The following is a 22300-nucleotide window of genomic DNA, read 5'->3' on the forward strand; positions in this document are numbered from 1 at the left end:
GGGCCTAGGTAAGGTTCCATGGAACCTGATTCTCTGTGCAGTCTGCACGTCACCTTACAGACTGAATTTTAGCCACAACTCAAGTCACAACAGGGAAAAACTTTTCAGAAAAGGTAAAAAAGAACAAGTAGGCAAACCGTGATCAAACACACGACGAAGAATCTCGTGATTATTCAAGAGGAAAAGTTTCAGTCGCTGCAGAGGAAGATGCAGTCGGCGCAGATGTAATGTAACCTCAGAATATGCTGAAGCATGTACACACACGCGCATCGAAACGACCGTGTTGGACGACGACTGGAAGAAAAATACCCAGCAATGAGCAACGGACGATGCATACTATGGGCCTTCGCGATTCCACCTTCGCCACCAATCCACCATGAATATCCGACGATCAAGGAAGATGCGGTCTTGGAGATACCAAAGCGATCACTCTTGGAAGCAATTTTCTAATGACGCCGCAGACTCGCCATTGCTTGTAACGTTCGTGTCTTCAGAAAGAATTGCCCGGTTTCTTCATACATAGCTTATTATGAAGAGCTGCAGTACTCCATACTCCCGAACAGTTCACTGCTGCATGACACTACGGAAACCGTTCCTGGTCCAAGGAACAGCCAGTCTGGAATGGAGAGTGCCGGGAGGGGACAGACACCGGAGAGCGCACAGCACGGCTTCAGAACGGCAGCGAGCAGGTTTGCGGGCAACACCGGCGAGGTGGCAGAGAACCCGCCTGTCACAGTCGAGGATAAGATTTTCGTTGCCGTCCTGGAAAAGCTCAAGCATGGGAAGAGCACCTTGCTGTGGGCGCTGCAGAACTTGGCCAAGGACTCCTCCACGTCCAGGATCGTCATTGCCCATGTCCACATTCCTGCACAGATGATCACCAGTAAGTAACTGAGAACCAGGAGTGTCGCTCTTTATTATCTGCCTGGAAGTAAATGGTGAATTCTCCACACTTCATGGTCTCGTTATGATTTGTGAGCAACTACTTCCCGTCTAAACATATTTTGTATTTTTTCCAGTGGGGCTGGGGGCAAACGTTCATTACAGCACATCGAGACCACAAGAACTCCGTGCATATAGGGAGCATGAAAGAGAAAAGATGGAGAGGAAACTAAACGAATATGTTCTTATATGCAGGCGATTAGAGGTGTGTTCCTTTATTTTCTCTTATGTGTATTGGTTAATCGAAATTGAATTTTACTTTTTCCTTTTTCGAAGCAAGAAACTGACATCAATACTAAACAGCTGGAGGAACACATATGCCCCAATATTGCAGAATTCTCATTAACATTTTCCTTTGCCAGGTTAACTGCAGCAAAGAAGCTATTCAAAATGATGACATAGCTAAAGGGATCATCGAGCTTATTTCTTTGCATGGGATCACAAAGCTTGTCGTGGGAGCCGCCTCAGATAAAAACTACTCAAAGTATGGCAAAAAATATCTACTATTGTCTCAAATTTCTAGTCCCATCAACTCTACATCCACCATTTGTTCTGCGGTAGAGAACTAGCCATTGAAGGATCTGAGTATGACTATGGTGTTTATCCAGATTATGAATTTATGATTGACATCTTGAAATCTAGCAGCTGAGTAACCAAAGGCAGCTTCCCATTTGGTAGAACGATCTATCAAATTTGGATTCCGAGCAGTTCCCTAATAGCTCATTGTTCAAATTCTAGCATTTAACTGCCCAAAAGTTGCATGATGCTGCCACAATTACTTGATTAATGGCTAAGAAAACTAAAACTTAATGTGAAGCATCCTTTAAAAAAAACAACTTATGAACTTCGAGTGCCGAGAATAAGAAAAGTTCACTAGTAGTTCACAGTTTCTTTGATTACCAATGCCAACCTAACAAATGTTAACAAACCGTAGGACAATGAAAGCACCAACATCCAAGACAGCACTGAAGATAATGGAAGGAGCACCTTCATCATGCAAGATATGGTTTACTTGCAAAGGGTCTCTAATTTTTACCAGGTAAGGTTGAGATGAATTGGTAATTAGCCACCTGAATTAAGTTACTCTTTTCTCTGTTATGTTATCGGAAGCTAGCCATCTTTGATATCTACATCAGCATGTCACGGCATGTTCTCAACTCTTTTTCTCCGTTTTTTTTAAAACAGAAATACTGATAAGTATACCTCTTAAGATATAGCAGTAATTGTTATTTACCTGTCAAATTGACAGAGAGGCCAATGCAGAAGTTCCAGCAGTGCCGTCATCACCAGCAACCACAAATGCAGCACCGCTACCAGTATTCGACATTTCCAGCCAAATGAGATCAACGATGATCCACAAATTGGAGAACAAAGCATCAAGCTCAAATGTAAGTACCATGAACGATATGGGAAGATCAAGAAGAGATGTAACGTGCTCTCAATCCGAAAGAAATCGTGGTACACTGCTTCAACCATTTGAAGATGTTGAATCTACTTTCAATGGCAAGCCAAGGAGTCCATGGAGCTCAGAGGACTTCCTTGTCCACTCTGACAAATCACAGAGCTCTTGTTGCAGTTCTTCACCAAACGATGGGGCAGTCAGTATGTATAGAACAGAAGCGGTTGATAACAATGATATAAGTGAAATTGGATCAAATATGCATCTTTCAACTGACGACTCATGTGGCAATATTTTGTTAGATTGATCTCTTTCCTAATAGACCCAACGGTCTATTAGGCCCCTAATCTGCGCCCTGATCGGGGGCGCCCAACCCTTAATGGTTGGTGGGCCCCCGCTGCACAGCGCTAAAATAAAAGGGGTGAAGGGGCCGGGGCACGCACAACGAAGTTCGTCGTGCCGCCAGTACCCTCTCCCACATCTTAAACCCTAGCCGATCTAGAGAGAGCGTTGGAGCAGCGGGAAGCCCCACCTTCGCCTTCTTCACTGCAGCCGACTCCTTCCCGCCGTCGCCGCCACCGTCCTCGACACTGTTGGCTCGGCGTCGACCTCTCTGCTTCACTCGTCGCCGCCCTTGAGCGGATCTCCATCAACGAACCCGAGATGGCCGCCGGATCGAGCTCCACTGGTGGTACAGAAGGTCTCTCTCCCTCTCAGTGTACTTTTGTGTTCTCTACGTTCTAGATCTAGGAACATCTTGTGCTTGAACAAAGAAAAGAGAAAGAGATCCATCTTGGTTGTGCACTGTGTTGATCCTAGAGATTCTACATTGGTATCAGTTGCCTACACTCGTGCAGATCGAGATTGGTAAAGTTGGATTTGTCTGTGAATCGAAAGAAATCAAAGGAAAAGAAAGAATACGATGCAAATCGAAAAGAACAGAAAGAATCGATGGCAAATCGAGTTCAACAGTGAAACCCTAACCCTAACTCTAGGGGAAAGGGGACGCCGGACTTACTGGGTCTATGCGTCACCCATGGCCGCCCTCGTGCGGGACAGACCTGCGCAGCCCGTTTCATCGGGCCGCGGCACAGGATGCTCCGCCGCTCGCCGCCGGGACGCCGGGGCGCACGCGCGCGGGCTCGAAAGCGAGGCGCCGTCCATGGCGAGCTCGACGGCGGCGCGCTCACCCACAGGCGAGCGCGCGCGCCGTCGAGCAAGCCGCGGTGGCGCCGCCCTGCCCACTCCGCCGGGCCACCATGGCCAGCGGTCGTCGCCTCCTTTTCGTGGAGAGAGAAGACAGAGAGGAGAATGAGCCTAGGGTTTGCGGGCGACGCGGCGTCGCCGAGTTTTGTTCCCGCGAAAAGAGCGCTCGGCCGTCCGATCTTGATCGTCGGCGATGGACGGCTGGGAACGGCGGCCGGCGAACGGGCCAGTTTTGGCCCAAGAGGGGCGCGGCGCCGGGCCGGTTTGGCGGCCTGGCCATTGGCTGTTGGGCCGAAGGCCCGAGCGTCGCGCGCGTCGAGTGGGCTGGGCCGATTTCGTGACTGGGCTGCTTCAACAGTGAAATCTTTAAATTGTCTTTTCTATTTTCCAAAAGCATTTTAATAACAGTTTTTGAATAGTTTTGATTATAGTTTGATCTCTATTCAATTTTGCACCAATGTGTTTATTGTTTAGAGATAAAAGTTTATATTTTTGCTTCTGGAAATAGAAATTCCTACTTGTTTCCGCTGCTAAGATTATATAGTTGCTTTTATACTTTAATTCGAACCAACGAGACAATTAAAGTTTAAGAGCATGGTTAAAAGTTTTTTTTAAGGATTATGGTATTGTAAATTTTCTGACCAATGTTGTTAATTACAATACTGTAATTTCATAGTTTTTGTGCATTTATTTCTATTTCTGCCCAATGGTGATATAGATTTAATTGCATAAACAGTTGTATGTTCTATTTTTGACCAACGTTGGAATTATTACATACAATTGTTGTTATTATGTTCTCACTATTTTTGAAATTTTCAGCGGGGATGAACTTGATGGGATTCATCAGTCACATCCCGACTCTAAAAGGAGACAACTATGGCGAATGGATCAAGAAGATTGATCTTGCTTTCGTCTGTGGAGAAGTGGATGAGATAATCACCACTCCAAAGCCCACTGAGCCACTGGCTCCAGTGAGAGGAGATTCTGACACTGATACTGAGTGGCAGAAAAAGCAAAGGGACTATGCTCCCTTACAGATGGCTTATGATCTCGAAAAGACAAAGTGGAATAACGCCAACAAGAAATGTGTGGCAGTTATAAAGAACACAATTGATCCTAACATTTTGGGTTCAATTGGAGAGTGTGATTCAGCTGCTGAGTACCTTACAAAGATAAAGAATCAGTTTACTGGTTCTTCAAAGACTTATGCTACACAGATCATAGAGCAGTTGATCACAAAGAGGTACTATGGCAATGCCGGTATAATAAGAGATCATATCATGGGGATGTGCGCTTTGAACTCCAAGCTCAAACCAATGAACTTGGATCTCAAGGAAGAGTTTATGGTGCACCTAGTATTCGCTTCTCTGCCAAAAGAGTTTGCAACATTCGTTGTAAACTATAACTCACAGCCAGAGAAGTGGAACATGGAAAAGACAATTGTCATGTGTGCACAAGAGGAAGATAGACTCAAGAAACAGAATGGTGGGTCTGTCAATTTTGTGCATAATAACAAGAAAAGGCCTTTCCATGCTGCTTGTTCCTCTAAAGCTAAAGACAAAGCCCCTATGCCACAAAAGTATAAGCAACAGCGTCAGCAACAGCGCACTCCAGCTCAAGATGAGTGCTTCCACTGCTTTGACAAGGGGCATCGTAAAGCAGATTGTCCCGCCTATTTAAAGATGATAATGGCAAAGAATGGGATTCCGTTCGACAAGGACTACGCTAAGAAGCGAAAGACAAATTAAAGTCGCGAACGGAGTACAAGCAGATGTGGAAGCTGTTGGCGATGTCTCCCTCGAGCTAGTTAATGGTTTCATGCTTGTATTAAAAGATGTTTTATTTGTTCCTTCGCTTCAAAAAAACTTGATCAGTGTATCACGCTTAGACACAGATGGTTTTGGTTGTCATTTTGCGAATGGCAAATGTGAACTATGGTTTGATAATAATTGTATTGGTGATGCTGTCCTTTACAATGATCTTTATTTATTATCTATGCGTGATAAAGTGCATTCTGTATGTAATGTGAATGTGAATGAATCCTTGTCAGAGAAAGAAACAAAGAAAAGAAAGAGAACTCAAGATACTTCATCGAAATTATGGCACTGTCGTTTAGGCCATATTTCGAGGGGGAGAATTGAAAGATTAGTGAAAAGTGAAATTCTTCCACAGCTAGAGTTCTCTGATTTTGAACAATGCGTTGAATGCATTAAAGGAAAATTTGTAAAGCAAATTAAAAAGGGTGCCAAACGAAGTGCAGGAACGTTAGAAATAATTCACACTGATATATGTGGACCGTTTCCTGTGAAAAGTGTGGATGGCTATGATTCGTTCATAACATTCACAGACGATTACTCCCGCTATGGTTACATTTATCAAATTAAAGAAAGATCTGAAGCATTGGATAAATTTAAAATATTCAAAGCTGAGGTTGAAAATCAGCTTGACAAAAGAATTAAAATAGTAAGATCAGACCGTGGAGGGGAGTACTACGGTCGACATACCCCTTATGGACAAGTTTCTGGACCTTTTGCGAGGTTTTTACAGGAAAATGGTATAGTTGCCCAATACTCTACACCGGGGGAGCCTCAGCAAAATGGAGTAGCTGAAAGGCGCAACCGTACACTAATGGATATGGTGCGCAGTATGATGAGTTATTTCTCATTGCCATTGAGTCTGTGGATGGAGGCGTTGAAAACCGCCATCCATATTCTCAACAGAGTGCCAAGCAAATCGGTGCCCAAAACACCGTATGAGCTATGGACAGGAAGAGAACCCTCACTGACTCACCTACGGGTCTGGGGGAGCCCAGCTGAGGCTAAAGTGTTTAATCCAAATATTGGAAAACTGGATCCCAAAACTGTAAGCTGCCATTTTATAGGCTATCCTGAAAAGTCGAAAGGTTTTCGTTTCTACTGCCCAGACAGACATACAAAGTTTGTAGAAACGAGACATGCTGTCTTTCTAGAAAGTGAAATGATCAGGGGGAGCATGGTACCTAGAGAAATTGACCTTGAGGAGAAGCGGGTGTATGTGCCTACTCCTATGATTCAAGAGCCATTTTTCTCACTACCTGTTGATGCTGCACTAAAAGTTCCTGAAATAGTGACGTCAGTACCTTCTTCGGTTGTTGCTGCGCCAACTATTCCAGTTATTATGGTGTCAACACCTGTCGCAACTCCACCCATACCAACAGTGAGCGAAGGTTTGGAACCTGTCATCCAGGAACCGCCTGAACCCGCGGTTGGACATGAGGAGGAGGTGCTACAGCCCCCTATGGAAAATGTGCCAGAAGTTGAGGCACAAAATGTGCCACAAGCAGTGGCCCTTAGAAGGTCACAAAGAGAAAGAAGGTCGGCTATTTCTAGCGACTATGAAGTTTATAATATAGAAGAGGTTCATATGGAGGGTGATCCCGCTTCATATGAAGAAGCCATGAGAAATATTCACTCATCCAAATGGCTGGAAGCTATGAAAGATGAGATGAAATCAATGAGTTCCAATGGTGTTTGGGACTTAGAGGAAATTCCTAAAGAAACCAAAACAGTAGGCTGTAAATGGGTTTACAAGATAAAACATGACTCCAAAGGGAATGTAGAAAGGTTCAAAGCACGACTCGTGGCAAAAGGCTTTACGCAAAGAGAAGGGATAGACTATAACGAAACTTTTTCTCCAGTTTCGTGTAAAGATTCCTTCAGAATTATAATGGCATTGGTGGCACATTATGACTTAGAGTTACATCAGATGGATGTAAAGACGGCATTCCTTAACGGGAATTTGTATGAAAATGTTTACATGGCACAACCAAAAGGTTTTGTCGTGAAAGGAAAAGAACATATGGGGTGTCGCTTAAAGAAATCCATTTATGGATTAAAGCAAGCCTCTAGGCAGTGGTATTTAAAGTTTGATGAAACCATAAGAAAATTTGGTTTTAAAGAAAATGAGGAGGACGATTGCATTTATGCAAAGTTCAGAAGTGGAAAATTTATTTTCCTGATCCTATATGTGGATGACATTCTACTTGCTAGTAGTGATGTTGGTCTGCTACTGGAGACAAAGAAATTCTTGTCCTCAAATTTTGATATGAAAGATCTCGGTGAAGCTTCATTTGTTTTGGGAATTGAAATTCACCGAGATAGAACAAAGGGGGTATTAGGACTGTCACAAAAGACATACTTAGAAAAAAGTTCTAAAGAAATACAGTGTGCATATGTGCAAGCCTTCACCTGCTCCAATAGTCAAGGGCGATAGATTTGGGAAATTTCAATGTCCCAGGAACCAGTATGAGATCGATCAAATGAAAGCGGTTCCATATGCTTCAGCTGTAGGAAGCATACAGTATGCTCAAGTTTGTACACGTCCTGACTTAGCTTTTGTTACCGGGATACTTGGCAGATATCAAAGTAATCCAGGACAGGCACACTGGATTATGGTAAAGAAAGCATTACGTTATGTGCAAGGCACAAAAGGACTCATGCTAACATACAGAAAATCCGATTCCCTAGAGATAGAAGGGTACTCAGATGCGGATTTTGCGGGGGACATCGATGACCGAAAGTCCACGTCCGGTTATGTGTTCACACTCGCAGGGGGAGCTATATCGTGGAAAAGCTCCAAACAAAGCGTTACTGCGTCATCGACGATGTACGCTGAATTTGTAGCATGTTATGAGGCCTCAGGGCAGGTTGAATGGTTAAAGAAATTTATACCCGGTTTAAGAGTGGTAGACAGCATTCAAAGACCACTCAGAATGTACTGCGACAATGAACCAGCAGTGTTTTATGCTCACAACAATAAGTCAAGTGGTGCTGCCAAACACATTGACATAAAGTTTTATGTTGTGAAGGAGAAAATCCAGAATCACTCTATTACACTCGAGCATATAAGTACAAAGAAAATGCTTGCGGATCCGCTCACTAAAGGCTTACCACCCAATGTGTTCATGGAACACATAGCCGGCATGGGTTTAAGGGAAAGCCTGTGATTTCTGGAGAATAAAAAGGGCCCAAAAAATAAAGAATTTGTTTCAAAAACAGTGATGTGTGTGGTAGCTGTTGAGTCTATCGGCCTTGGACCGTGATGATAAAGCATGCTCTATTCATTAATCTGTGATGGAACAACTAAAGGAAAAGTTTCAAGTAAAAGTATAAAGTTAAAAGAACAAAGTGAGATCAAGGGGGAGAATGTTAGATTGATCTCTTTCCTAATAGACCCAACGGTCTATTAGGCCCCTAATCCGCGCCCTGATCGGGGGCGCCCAACCCTTAATGGTTGGTGGGCCCCCGCTGCACAGCGCTAAAATAAAAGGGGTGAAGGGGCCGGGGCACGCACAACGAAGTTCGTCGTGCCGCCAGTACCCTCTCCCACATCCTAAACCCTAGCCGATCTAGAGAGAGCGCTAGAGCAGCGGGAAGCCCCACCTTCGCCTTCTTCACTGCAGCCGACTCCTTCCCGCCGTCGCCGCCACCGTCCTCGACACCGTTGGCTCGGCGTCGACCTCTCTGCTTCACTCGTCGCCGCCCTTGAGCGGATCTCCATCAACGAACCCGAGATGGCCGCCGGATCGAGCTCCACTGGTGGTACAGAAGGTCTCTCTCCCTCTCAGTGTACTTTTGTGTTCTCTACGTTCTAGATCTAGGAACATCTTGTGCTTGAACAAAGAAAAGAGAAAGAGATCCATCTTGGTTGTGCACTGTGTTGATCCTAGAGATTCTACATATTTCACCAACACCATATGACCTGGTACGCACTATGTGCAATTGTTGAGATATAGAGGGGATTAACGCTCATACTTCTAGATGGCACATAGATTCTGACATATTAATTTAATGTTCCAGGATAAACTTAAGGAGGCTCTCAATGAAATTCAGTTTTTGAAAGAAGAAGTGCAAGAAGAATGCAACAAACGGCGAAATGCTGAAAGAGAACTGCATTCAGCTCTTCAAAAGGTATGTGCTGTGCTCATTCACTGTGCTAGTAAAAATCCAGATAGCATGTCTATTTATTAACGAAATCATAGGTACTTTTGTAGACCAAAGAACTGGAGAAATCTTATATGGATGGGTTAAGGCAGCAGAAGGTACTCCAGGAGATGCATGAAATAAAGAGGCAGGAGAATGATGCAATGAAAAGAGAGCAAGAAGAAGCATATGCTGCACTGTACAATGCAAATGAGCAGAAGGTCAGACTAGAACAACGAATAAATGAGATCGAGCTATATGTTAAAGACAATGAAGATAAATTAGCAACAAACAAACACCAACTGGAAGTGCTCCAAGCAGATTATGACAGGTTACAACATGAGAGAGATGCTGCCATAAGGGAAGTGGCTGAACTGCGGGAAAAGAACCAGCAGAGAGTTTTAGCACCATCTGAAGCACCAAACACCAAGTTCTCTCTTGTTGAGCTGCAGCAAGCAACACAAGACTTCGATCAAACACTTAAGATTGGTGAAGGTGGCTTTGGATGTGTTTATAAAGGTATCCTGCGCAATACAACAGTAGCTATAAAGTTGCTACATCCTCAAAGCATGCAGGGGCAATCAGAATTCCACCAAGAGGCAAGTAAATCATTTTTTAAGGAACCTACATTTTCTGTTACAGAAAGTGTGACTAGTATTGTTTTGGGATTAATTTCCTTGTATTCATCCAAACCCTAGAAGGGTGGGCTATATAGTAGCTATACATGGGCCTCTAGATGGGCCAAATACATGGGCTCACATATACACCAACACCCCCCCCCCGGCAGTCTGAACTACCGGCGCAGCAGAGTTTAAGATTGGACAACAAGAAAGCACACGCAGGGCAAATACCCCCCAGTCACAACTAGCCACCTACTACGTTGAGCCTGGAGCGAAACTTCAAGAAGGTCGAGGAGGGTAGTCCCTTGGTGAAGATGTTGGCAAATTGGGAGGTGGTCGGGACATGGAGTACCCGAATATCGCCGATGACAACCCTGTCGCGCACGAAGTGCAAGTCGATCTCCACATGCTTCGTCCGCTGATGCTGAACGGGGTGGTGGAGAGATACACGGCGCTGACGTTGTCGCAGTAGATGAGCGTGCTCTTGGCGAGCGGGCTGTGGAGCTCCGCCAAGAGCTGTCGTAGCCAGGACGTCTCCGCCACGCCGTTAGCGACAGCCCGGTACTCCGCCTCGACACTGGAGCGGGAGACAACCGGCTGCCGCTTGGACGACCAGGAGACCAGGTTGCCGCCCAGGAAGACAGCGTAGCCGGAAGTGGAGCGGCGAGTGTCCGGACAGCCAGCCCAGTCAGCATCGGTGTAAACAACCAGCTCAGCAAAGGACGAGCGGAGAAGGACCAGGCCGAGGTCCACAGTGCCACGGACGTAGCGGAGGAGACGCTTCAGCGCAGCAAGGTGTGACTCTAGGGGATCATGCATATGGAGACAGACCTGCTGAACAGCGTAGGTGAGATCTAGCCTAGTGAAGGTGAGGTACTGCAAGGCACCGGCCAGACTCCGGTAGGCAGTAGGATCAGCCACAGAATCACCCAGATCAGCTGACAGTTTCGCCTGAGTGTGGAGTGGAGCAGGGCTTGCAATCAGTCATCCCAGCGCGCTCCAGAATATCGAGGGCATACTGCCGCTGGTGAAGGAGGAGGCCAGACGGGTGAGGCTCAACAGTGACACCCAAGAAGGGGTGGAGCTGACTAAGATCCTTCATAGCAAACTCCTGTTGCAGAGAGGAGATGACGTGCTGAAGCAATTGCTCACTGGATATTGTGAGCACAATGTCATCGACATAGAGCAGCAGATAGGCAGTCTCATCCCCACGGCGGTAGATGAAGAGAGACGTGTCAGACTTGGCCCCGGTGAACCCCAATGTCAGCAAGAACGTGGCGAACCGAGAATACCAAGCCCGAGGAGCCTGCTTCAGACCATAGAGAGACTTGTTGAGCCGGCAGACCATGTCCGGACGACTGGAGTCTACAAATCCCACTGGCTGAGAGCAGTAGACTGTCTCTGACAGAGTGCCATGAAGAAACGTATTCTTCACATCCAACTGGTGCACAGGCCAAGAGCGAGAGAGCGCAAGTGAGAGGACCGTGCGCACAGTAGCAGGCTTCACCACTGAACTGAAGGTCTCATCATAGTCCACACCAGGCTGCTGGGTGAAACCCCGAAGAACCCAGCGAGCCTTGTAGCGCTCCAGTGTGCTGTCAGCCCGACGCTTATGCATCCAGATCCACTTGCCTGTGACCACATTGCAACCAGATGGATGCGGCACGAGGTCCCACGTCTGGTTAGCAAGAAAAGCCGCGTACTCCTCTTCCAAGGCGTCGCGGACAGAGGAGGGTACCGGAGAGACCCGCGGCCCCCCCTCGGTGGCGGAGAGAGTCGCGGCCTGAGACGCCATCCGCCGAGTCACCATGGGATGGATATGTTGAGGATCCCGATGGACGACTGGCGGGTGGTACACCGCCGACTCGACCCGAGAGCGAGCCGGCGGCGGCGACGGTGTAGGCGTCGCAGGAGCCTCCGTAGCCGGAGGCGGCGCCGGTGTCGGCACACAACAACGCCGGTACACCTGCACCGGCTGAGTGTACCACGCAGGTGCAGGGGGAGGCACCGGGGCCGCGCGTGGCACAGCAGGAGACCCCAAGGCCGCGCACGGCACGACAGGAGGTCCTGGGGCCGCGCGTGGTGCGACAGCGGGCACCGGGGCCGCGCTGGGCGCAGCAGGGATCACCGGAAGCGGTGCCGGTGCACCGGGAAAACCTGCAGGGAAAGGACAGACATGTAAAGGTGGCTGAACCACCGGGTCAGCCAAAAACAGCGACTCCAGCTCGGGGTCAGGAGAAGGTGTGGAGGAGGTGGAGTAGGGGAAATCCGACTCGTCAAACACGACGTGTCGGGAGATCAGGACGCGGCGAGAGGTGAGGTCAAAGCATCGGTACCCCTTGTGGTCAGGGGAGTAACCAAGAAACACACAACAAGTCAAGCGGGGCGCCAGCTTGTGAGAAGCAGTGGCGGAGATGTTAGGGTAACATGCACACCCGAAGACCCGAATGTGGTCATAGCGAGGAGGGGTACCGAAAAGAGCGTGGTGTGGAGTGGGAGCAGGAGAAGTAGTAGACGGAAGGCGGTTAACCAAGTAGGTGGCGGTGTGGAGGCTCTCAGCCCAGAAGTGCGGGGGCAGAGAGGCCTGGATCAGAAGGGTGCGCACGATGTCGTTTGTCGTGCGAATCATCCGCTCAGCCTTGCCATTCTGAGGAGAGGTATACGGACAAGACATACGCAGCTGAACACCCCGAGAGAGGAAGAAAGAACGGGAGGTGGAGTTATCGAACTCACGCCCGTTGTCACACTGGACGACCTTAATGGTGAGGCCGAACTGAGTGGACACCCAGGCAAAGAAGTGGAGGACGGTGGGGAAGGTCTCAGACTTGGCACGCAAAGGAAAAGTCCAAGAGTAATGAGAAAAATCATCAACCACCACCAGATAATATTTATAACCCGGCATGCTGAGTACAGAAGATGTCCACAGATCACAGTGAACAAGATCAAAGGCATGCGCAGCATACGAAGAAGAAGAAGAAAAATGAAGTCTGACATGATGACCTAACTGACACACATGACAAAGGTGCTCAGCAGGAGTCCGAGTACATGGAACATCGGTACTACAACCGAGCCGAGCCAAAACGTCGCGGCCGGGGTGACCAAGCCGGCGGTGCCAGGTGGTGGAAGACGGCGTCACGGCAAAAGCAGCAGACGAAGAAGAAGCCGAAGGCGAAGCAGCGGAAGCAGGAAGACGAAGGGTGTAAAGGGCCCCCGAGCTGTCACATCGGAGGAGCGGACGCCGGGAAGCCGAATTCGTAAGACCAGAAGAGTCAAATTCAATGGAACAAGAATTGTCAGCAGTAAACTGGCGAATGAAAAAAGGTTGTGAGCCATCTGAGGGGCAACAAGGACATTGGGAAGACAAAAAGAGCCAGGAGCAGAACCTACGGCGGTGACAGAAAGACAAGACTCTTCACCAACCATGATGGAAGAAGGACAAGAGGGGTGTGGGGGTCGGACAGAAGAGAGGATACCGGCATCTGGGGTGGTGTAGAAGGAGGCACCCGAGTCGGCGATCCACTCGGTGCTGACCGGCGGCGTCAGTCCCATAGTGCTGAAGGACTGCGCCAGAGCGGCCTGGTCCCACCCCCAGGCCAGGTCGGCTGCTGGCTGGGCTGAGCGGGCGGGGTCCAGGACGGCGCGAAGAGGGGAGCAGCACCGGTGAACATGGCCGCCGGCTGGAGCTGAGGACGAACCCCCCCGGACCCTGGAAGGGCCACATCGAGATGCGCCCTGACTTTGGATTGCTGAAGGATGGCCAGGGCGTACCTCTGGGGGCAGGAGCGGGAGTGAGTGCGCTCCGGCGGCCCCCACCGGTATCCCCAGAAGCAGGGCCACCAGTACCACCACCACCACGTCCCCCCGCCCGCCGACGACATCCACGCCCCCCACCCACCTCCGATCTGCCCGGCGGGAGCAGCACCAGGGAGGGAAGTGGCAGGAGTGGCGGAGGAAGCCGGTGGAGCAGCAACGAGCGCGGTGGGGGTGGACGAGGAAGGAGGGGAAGGGCCTCTGGTCGGTGATCCATGTCTTCAGATGGTCATAGGTGCTGCTCAGGCCTCGCACGACATTGAGAACCAAGACCCGATCAGACATCGGACACCCGAGGTCGTGAAGAGCATCAGTTATGCCCTTCATCCGCCGGCAGAACTCACCGACGGAGAGGTCCCCGTGCTCAAAGGTGCGGAAGCTGGCGTCGAGCTGGAGAGCGCGGAACTCGGCGTTGCCGAGGAACTGCCCCTCGAGCGCCAGCCAGGCCTGTCGCGCGGTGTCGCCGTGGGTCCTAATGAGTTCCTGAAGATCTAGGGAGATGGTCCCAAAGATCCAGGACATGACGACGCTGTCGAGACGCAGCCACACCCCGTCCCGCACCTCGATCGGCGAGTCGACGAGGACGTGGTCATCGAGGGCGTAGCGGCGTAGGGTGAGGAGGACCTGGTCCCGCCAGCGTCCATAGGAGGAGGACGTGGGGTCGAGGAGGATGGTGACCAGGGCCCGGATGTTCTGGACGCCGACGGCCTGGAGGTGGAGCTGGGCGACCATGGGGTCGGTCGGGTCGTGCCGAGGTCCAAATCCAGGGTCCGGGGCCTGGTGGGACAAGGAGGCGCCGTGCTCGGGGACGACGGGCTGCGGGCCGGAGGAGACGCAGAAGTAGTGCTCCGCCTCGGCGACCCGGAGGGCGAGGTCGTCGGCCGTGGTGCGCTCGCGCTCCCAAACAAGGGCAGCCACGCGGACCCGCTCCTAAGCCGCCGAAGCCTCCGACTTGGCGGCGAGGAGGGCCGCTGCGAGAGCAGCGTCGGCCGTAGCAGCTCCGGCGACGACGGGCGGCGTCCCGCGGAGAGCGGTGGCGGCGAACGGCGCGTCCATGGGGTGCATACCCAGTCCGTGCCAGGGAAGAGGAGGGGCCGGCGCCAGATCCGCGCCCCCAGGCGGCGGCGGCGGAGGCGGCGGCTGGCCGCCCGTAGGGACCAGAGGCGGCGGAGGGCCGCCCCCTGGCGGCGGCGGCGGATTCCCACCCACAGGGGCCGGCGGCGGTGGCGGGATCAGCAGACCCGTGGCGGCTGCAGGCGCACCCGTGGCGGCGGCGCCTCCGCCCGCCGGGAGGAGCTCGCCCCCCGCAGCAGCAAAAGCCGCAAGGGCGGCGGCCGACCCCCAGGGATGGTGCGCGCCGGCAGCGGCTGCAACAGCAGGGGAAGACGAGAGGGGAGGGGAGGAGGAGACGGGAGGGGGCGCCGGCGGCCGGCCGGCCATGGCGGCGGCGGGTGGTGCCGGCGGCGGCTAGAGGGAGGGAGGGAGAGGAAAGAGAAGGCTAGATACCATGTTTTGGGGATTAATTTCCTTGTATTCATCCATACCCTAGAAGGGTGGGCTATATAGTAGCTATACATGGGCCTCTAGATGGGCCAAATACATGGGCTCACATATACACCAACAAGTATAGTTGTATTGGTAAGATAATCTTCCAACACTGTCCTTGCAGGCTTCTGTTCTCAGCACAATAAGGCATCCAAACCTCGTCACACTGATTGGTACATGCCCAGAAGTTTTTGGTCTAGTATACGAATTCTTTCCGAATGGCAGCCTTGAAGATGGCCTAGCATGCAAGAACAACAAGCCACCGCTCACATGGCAGATCCGTACTCGAATTATTGGAGAGATGTGTTTAGCTCTCATTTTTCTTCATTCAAACAAACCTCACCCTGTGGTTCATGGTGATCTGAAGCCAGACAACATTCTTCTCGATGCCAATTATTCCAGCAAATTAGGAGACTTCGGAATTTGTAGACATTTGATACAAACAAACACCTGCAGCACAACCCTTTACCAGACAACGAACCCAAGAGGAACCTTCTCTTATATGGATCCTGAATTTCTGACCACTGGTGAACTCACACCACGTTCTGATGTATACTCCTATGGCATTATCATCCTGCGTCTTCTGACAGGGAAACCACCTCAAAGGATTGCTGAAATAGTGGAAGAAGCCATTGAGCAAGGAAACCTGCATTCTATCATTGATAACTCTGCAGGAAGCTGGCCTTTTATACAAGCCAACCAGCTTGCACATATTGGCTTGAGATGTGCTGAGTTAAGAAGGAGGCGTAGGCCAGATCTAGCAGTGGATGTGTGGAAAGTGGTTGAGCCACTGATGAAGGCAGCTTCAATGACAGCACGGCCACTGTCAGGCACAAATCTATCAGATGACACTTGCACCCCATCATACTTCATCTGTCCAATCTTGCAGGTAAACAATAGGAGCAATATTTCTTCAATTGGTAACAATCATTAGTATTAAATGCATGACCTATTGACCATATGATCTAGTAAAGCATAACACTGCATCACCCTATAGCCTATACTAATTTAGTCTTATAGAATAAAAGGAAACAAAAAATGATCAACTGAAAAGTGCTACTGCGACAGTTAATCTGTCATGTTTCATTCCTAGGCATGCAACAAAATTTGATACGATGAAGCAGAACACAGTAGGGGTAAACTTACCAGCTCTCATGCGATGATGAACAGGAGATCATGAACGATCCTTACATTGCCGCCGATGGATTCACATATGAAGGTGAGGCTATTAAAGGCTGGCTTGATAGTGGGCATAGTACATCACCTATGACAAATCTCAAGCTCGAACACAGCCAGCTTGTGCCAAACAGAGCACTCCGTTCAGCAATCCTAGAGTGGAAACAGCAGGAGCAGCACTGAGTCGTTGACAAATCAAAGACTCACTCTTTCACGCAGATGTAGTTTCCCATAATATAGTGAGCAACGTAATTAAAATGGTCCGCAGATCGAATAGAATGAATTAAAAGAATGCATGTACTGCGTCAAGATGTAAAGTGTTGAAGGAAAAAAGTATCATTTAAGCTTAAGCCCTATCCAGCTATCCCGCATGCCTATACCACTTCTCAAAGCTGAAACTCTAAACCTTCACAGAGTGTTCTCTGTAGACATGGGCACAGAGTGTTCCCCCATAATATTCAGAAAACAGAAAAGCACGCTGGTATCATGATTTTTTGAAACTGGCAAATAGACAGCGTGTGGCTAGTACTGTAGTACGAGAGCACTAGATATCGATGTCTTGCAATGGACATCTCAAATTCCCAAAGCGCGCATTTCATCAGGCTTATATGCCACGGCGCCTCGAAAAACATGGAATCATTCAGCTTGCTGCCATAACCCTAACTACCTAGCATGTCACAATCAAGCAGTGCACCCAAACAAAAAACTTAAGGGAAACAGGCTGACCGGCATAGAGACTAGAGAGGCAGCGCCGACACCGAAGCAGGCAGGGCAGCGAGTGCCGCCAAATGAGGAGACGCAGAGCTCAGCTCACGTGCAGACTGCCTCGCGCGATGGCATGGAGCTCGTGCGGTGGGCGCAATCCGTTGTGGTCAGTGGAACCTTTTATTTTTTGAAGATTACTCCATTTCCGCTGAGCACGGAGAAGAATGGCAAACTGGCAAAGCATACTGGACCGGGCGGCCCACATGGCAAAGGTCATTTCCTTGCAGGCTTCTATTCTCAGCACAGTACATGCCCAGAAGCTGTTGGTCTAGTGTACAAGTTCTTTCCAAATGGTAGCCTTGAAGATCTCCTAGCATGCAAGAACAACACCCATGGCAGACACGCACTCAAATTATTGGAGAGATTTGTGCAGCTCTCATTTTCATTCCTGGCTGTTTTAGCTTCTCACATGATTTCAAACCCAATATTGTTGGGCCTGTGATTGTATGGAAATGCAGAGCAAATAATTTTTGTTACTTGTTGGAATATAAGCGAATTGCCCACCTCTCTCCATCAGTTTAAGCTTTTGGGTTGAACTGGTCGGTGCATGCAACTCAATATGGTATCAGAGCCAGAGGTCTCGAGTTTGAATTCTGGTTATCACAATTAAATTAAATAATTTCTGCTCGCTCCTATTCCACGTCTGAGGCCTGAGGGAGCCTCCACGTGAGCGGGAGTGTTGGAATATAAGTGAATTGCCCACCTCTCCCCATCAACTTAAGCTTTTTGGTTGAACTGGTCGGTGCATGCAACTCAATATTACTGATGCTATTCATATGTAAATCAGTGTTATCTGAGGACAACTGTTACTCACTGTACTGCAGTGCCAATTAAAAAGGAGGCCATGATTCCACCATCTCGTGTGCAGTACTCGGCTACTCGCTGCAATTCAATTCCATTCTTCATCAGGTCCGACTCTGCTTTTGCCTGCTTACAGGAGTTCTGTAATGGCATCGTTGTATTAAATTCAGCAACCATATCTGCAATCGAACGAACAGGCAAGCTGCAGCCGCATTGAAGTTGTTGCTCATGTGGTTGCTCAGCTTTCTACCTCACGAGAAGGGGATTCAGGGGACAGTGGGAAGGAAGGCAGAGGCAGGCGATGAGACGAGATGAGATGCCCCGGTCGTTTCTTCAGAACTCCTGTCCATCCTTCAAACCACGTCAGTTTGCGCAGTTTTTTCTTGTTCTGCATAGATCACTACAAAAGGAAATTTCTCCCGTGAGTTTTGTCACTGCGAGAGCGAGAGTATCCTATGTAGCGCACATACTTCTTTACTAACCGTGGTATGTGCACCCTGGTCGCAGGTACGTGTGGGTGGAAAAGATTTGCCCCCATGCAGGCAAAGCGTCGAGCACTTAGCGGGCAGACGCCGGAACCCCCCACCAACCGGCACGCAGGCCGTGTAGTGAGGAGCCACATCTTCGTCGTCGTTCCCGTCTGGCCGTCTCCATGCGAACCGCGGCTGACCGGCGGTCGTGGTTGCAGCGCTGGGCACCACGAAGCAGCGAATGGCCGTCGCTTAACCGTTCCCGCGCCGTCTTGCAGAGGAACTTTGCCGGCTCGCGGCGCGGGGTGGGGGGTCATGGCGGCTGCCATCTGTCCGCCCTATCATTTGGATCACAATCGAATGTTCTACATTTACATACAGACCCCTAATTCGAATCTCGGCCCGAATATTTCATATACTAGACCCCTATAATTTTTCATTAAACACCCTGGATTGGTTTGGCTCCTGTTCTCGCCAGTTCGGCGCCGCCGGAGCCATCCCGCCGGAAGCGCAAAGCCCCACTCAGCTTTCGACCATCTGCTCCCGCGGCTATGAGCGGACGCCGGAGGCCAGCGGCACCATTCGCCACGCGATGGAGCTGAACCGGCAGCGGCGGGGCATGGTGGCCTGGCCCTCACCTCGCCTCCGTCTCCTCCCGCATCAACGCGGCATGGCAAGCGACGGCATTGGCGATGGGCCACCGGAGTGGAACCGGCGGATGCTGCGGTCGCTGACCAATGCTCCTTCCTTGCGAGCTTCCGTTTCAGATTTCGCCGGACGAAAAGTTGCTGCCACTGTTTCTGCAACCACTGTTTTCTGATCACCGGGAACTGCAGAGTGCCCCAAAACTCTGATAAAAAATAGTTTCACTGAACACTGATCCTTGATTTCCTGATGCCTCCCTTTGTTACTGGTTCTTTGATTCCCTTGTTACTGAAAACTCATTTCTGCAGGAACTGAAGGCCACTTTCCCAAAAAAAAAAGAGAGAGAGCCACCAATCGGAACGCTCATTAGCCGAGGCGATGGTGATGCCTCATGATGCAGAGCAGTGACGTGTTGCCATGAGCGTGTGTTGTGCAACTCTAAGGGTAAAAAGACATGCTTGTACTTCTCCTAGCGCTGGGCAACTATGCAGGCATCGTTCTGTTCCTCTGGTGCTTGCCAAGAGGGGGAAAGAGATTTGAGAATTGAGATTGTGCTGAGTTAAGTAGGAGGGGTAGGGCAGATCTAACCGTGGATGTGTGGGAAGTGGCCACTGTTGAAGGCAGCTTCAATGACAGCACGGCCATTGTCAGGCACAAATCTACTATCAGATGACTCTTGCATCCCATCATACTTCATCTGGTTGTCCAAATCTTGCAGGTAAACATAGGGATAATATTTCTTCAATTGGTATTGTCGGTACCCTGCAGCTGGGGTACCCACTCCTACTGTGCCAAGACTCGCGTAGTTATCCGTAACTACGCCCTAAGGAGCTGAGCAGCCGGACCCCTGGGGTCCAACCCCATCTCACCGGACCAACGGTCCCGGACCCGCTTCCCGCTCGGGGACGGGTCCGGTGTCACCACGTGTCCTAGAGGTGGAAATGCTCAGCACCTGTGGCAGCGGACCCGGACCCCGCAGGTGGGTCCGGGACCTCCACGTGCCTATCCGGACCCCCGTGAGCTCTCGGCTCAGCTAGCTGCTCGGGAGGGGTCCGGAGCCGCCACGTGTCACGCAGACGCGGGCGCAAGCCTTCCGCTGGAAGCTCCCTCACCCACCCGCATTAAGTGCGAGTGGTTGAGGCGGGCTCTGCTGCCTCTGGGCACGGGGCAGCTTTTGTCAGTCCACACTGTGGATCGTCAGTTACCGAGGCGGCTCGTCAGTTACCAAGACAAGCATTAAAGACTCAGCGCCGTGCGCATGGGCGACGAGTCATGATGACCAGCTACTGACTGGAGCAACAGTGCACGCTGCTACAGTGACTGAGTCAATAGTTCGGCGCTTCATCATGACCTCGACGCGCGGCTGCAGAGGCTAGACTCTACTTTGACAGGACAGCTCAAGACCATCCCTGGTCAGAAACTACGCACGGAAGCCGACGACAAGATCTCCGGATCTGAGGCATTGAAGGCCAAAGTGTAGTTTATAATACATCGTCGGGTCCACATGTCGGGGCCCCGCTCAGTGTACGTGCTCCCCTTGGACATATAAAAGGGAGAGCACGCCCGCTAGAACACAGGTTGACACGGACACGAGGTTCCACAAATTCTTTCCAAGCTCACCCAGGCTCGGCAATACAGCACACAGTGGGCGTAGGGTATTACGCTCCGGCGGCCCGAACCACTCTAAACTGGCTGTGTTCATCGTGTTCTTCCAAGAGATCGAACTTGTCCTAGCTAACCCCCGAGTACTCACCTTCTGGGCTTAGGCGGGTGCATTCCGCCACCCGGCTGTGGTTTGCCACACCACGACATTTGGCGCGCCAGGTAGGGGGAGCTTTAGGTAGTTTTAGCTCATATCTTGCCCATCTCCATGGCTCGGGTGGTTGAGCACTCCCACCACGACGACGACGTGAAGATGACGGAGGGTGTGGCGTCATCCGCGCCACACGCCTATCGTCTTCCTGCGCCTGGGGCAACCGTGCCCGTGGAGCACCCACCGTTGGCAGCGGCGCGCTGCACGTCGGCAAGAGTCAGGGCGCCCGTCAAGGGCCCCCTCACAAGCTGCGAACGGTGGAGCGACAAATCCCAGCTCGCAGCATACCTCACTCATGTGAGGAAGTCCGCTCCGGCGGAAAGCCAACTCCGGTCGCACCAAGCCCGCTCCGGCGGAAAGCCGACTCCAGTCGCACCAAGCCCGCTCCGGCGGAAAGCCCACTCCGGTCGCACTAAGCCGACTCTGGTGGCTCTCTCCGGCGGAAAGCCGACTCCGGTCGCACCCCCGACTCTACATCTCTGTAAGTCCTACCCTTAGAGGTCCAGCAGGGAATAAAACATTTTTCTTTGTAACTAGGTAGTACTTCCGTGTGGTCCAATCCGGTGAGCCTCCCCCGTGGAGGGGTCCGGACCTCTGCGAACCAGGTTCAGGGAAGCGTACTCACCCTCCGGGGAGGTCCGGAGCCGTGTAGCCGCTTAGCCTGGTTCCGTACCCTAAGCATGCATGCTCTACCTCCCTAGTGCGAGTACCGTAGTACCTAAGACTGGAGGCCCGGAGGTCCGGACAGCTCCGGCCTCATAAACCCGTGTTCTGGCTTACATCGCACATCTCATGTACATCTAGTTATAAAGGAAAAATTTATTCTCAGTTCGCCTCTAAGGATGTTACATTTCAATTTCAATCTACGCATTCTGTTTGCCCTAACCCCCACGTGGCTTCTTACTCTTGTGCGGTGATTGTGGTCCGAATTGAGTTGTCTAGTTAGTGACTTAGCTCGAGACCCCTCATAGAAGAGAGGGGTTCGGACCCCTGGGAACCTGCAGGTTCAGGGAAGCGCACTCATTCTCCGGGGAGGTCCGGAGCCGTGTAGCCGCTTAGCCTGATTCCGTACCCTAAGCCTGCACGCACCACCTCCTGTGAATGAGTGCCATAGTACCTAGGACTGGGAACCTGGAGGCTCGGACTTT

At 50.6% G+C, this 22300-nt stretch overlaps 1 protein-coding gene and 2 long non-coding RNA genes across 3 annotated transcripts; 1 reads left to right on the forward strand and 2 right to left on the reverse strand.

Annotated features, from left to right (window-relative positions):
* Positions 1-128: 128 nt before the first annotated feature.
* Positions 129-2631, reverse strand: LOC120682671. Its single transcript, XR_005678526.1, has 4 exons — positions 2339-2631; positions 2177-2252; positions 792-865; positions 129-727 (listed from the first exon to the last, which is right to left on the reverse strand). It is a non-coding gene; the product is annotated as an uncharacterized LOC120682671 (long non-coding RNA).
* A 6758-nt stretch (positions 2632-9389) lies between these two features.
* On the forward strand, positions 9390-17215 carry LOC120681263 (U-box domain-containing protein 70-like). Its single transcript, XM_039962775.1, has 3 exons — positions 9390-10154; positions 15607-16402; positions 16624-17215. The coding sequence occupies exons 1-3, from the start codon at positions 9603-9605 to the stop codon at positions 16839-16841; spliced, it is 1566 nt and encodes a 521-aa protein (XP_039818709.1). The 5' UTR covers positions 9390-9602; the 3' UTR covers positions 16842-17215.
* Positions 17216-18182: 967 nt separating this feature from the next.
* Positions 18183-19306, reverse strand: LOC120682672. The gene is made up of 2 exons (XR_005678528.1): positions 18707-19306; positions 18183-18624 (listed from the first exon to the last, which is right to left on the reverse strand). It is a non-coding gene; the product is annotated as an uncharacterized LOC120682672 (long non-coding RNA).
* Between the last annotated feature and the right edge of the window lie 2994 nt (positions 19307-22300).

Source organism: Panicum virgatum, chromosome 7N (genome assembly GCF_016808335.1).
Source record: "Panicum virgatum strain AP13 chromosome 7N, P.virgatum_v5, whole genome shotgun sequence".
Classification (NCBI taxonomy): domain Eukaryota; kingdom Viridiplantae; phylum Streptophyta; class Magnoliopsida; order Poales; family Poaceae; genus Panicum; species Panicum virgatum.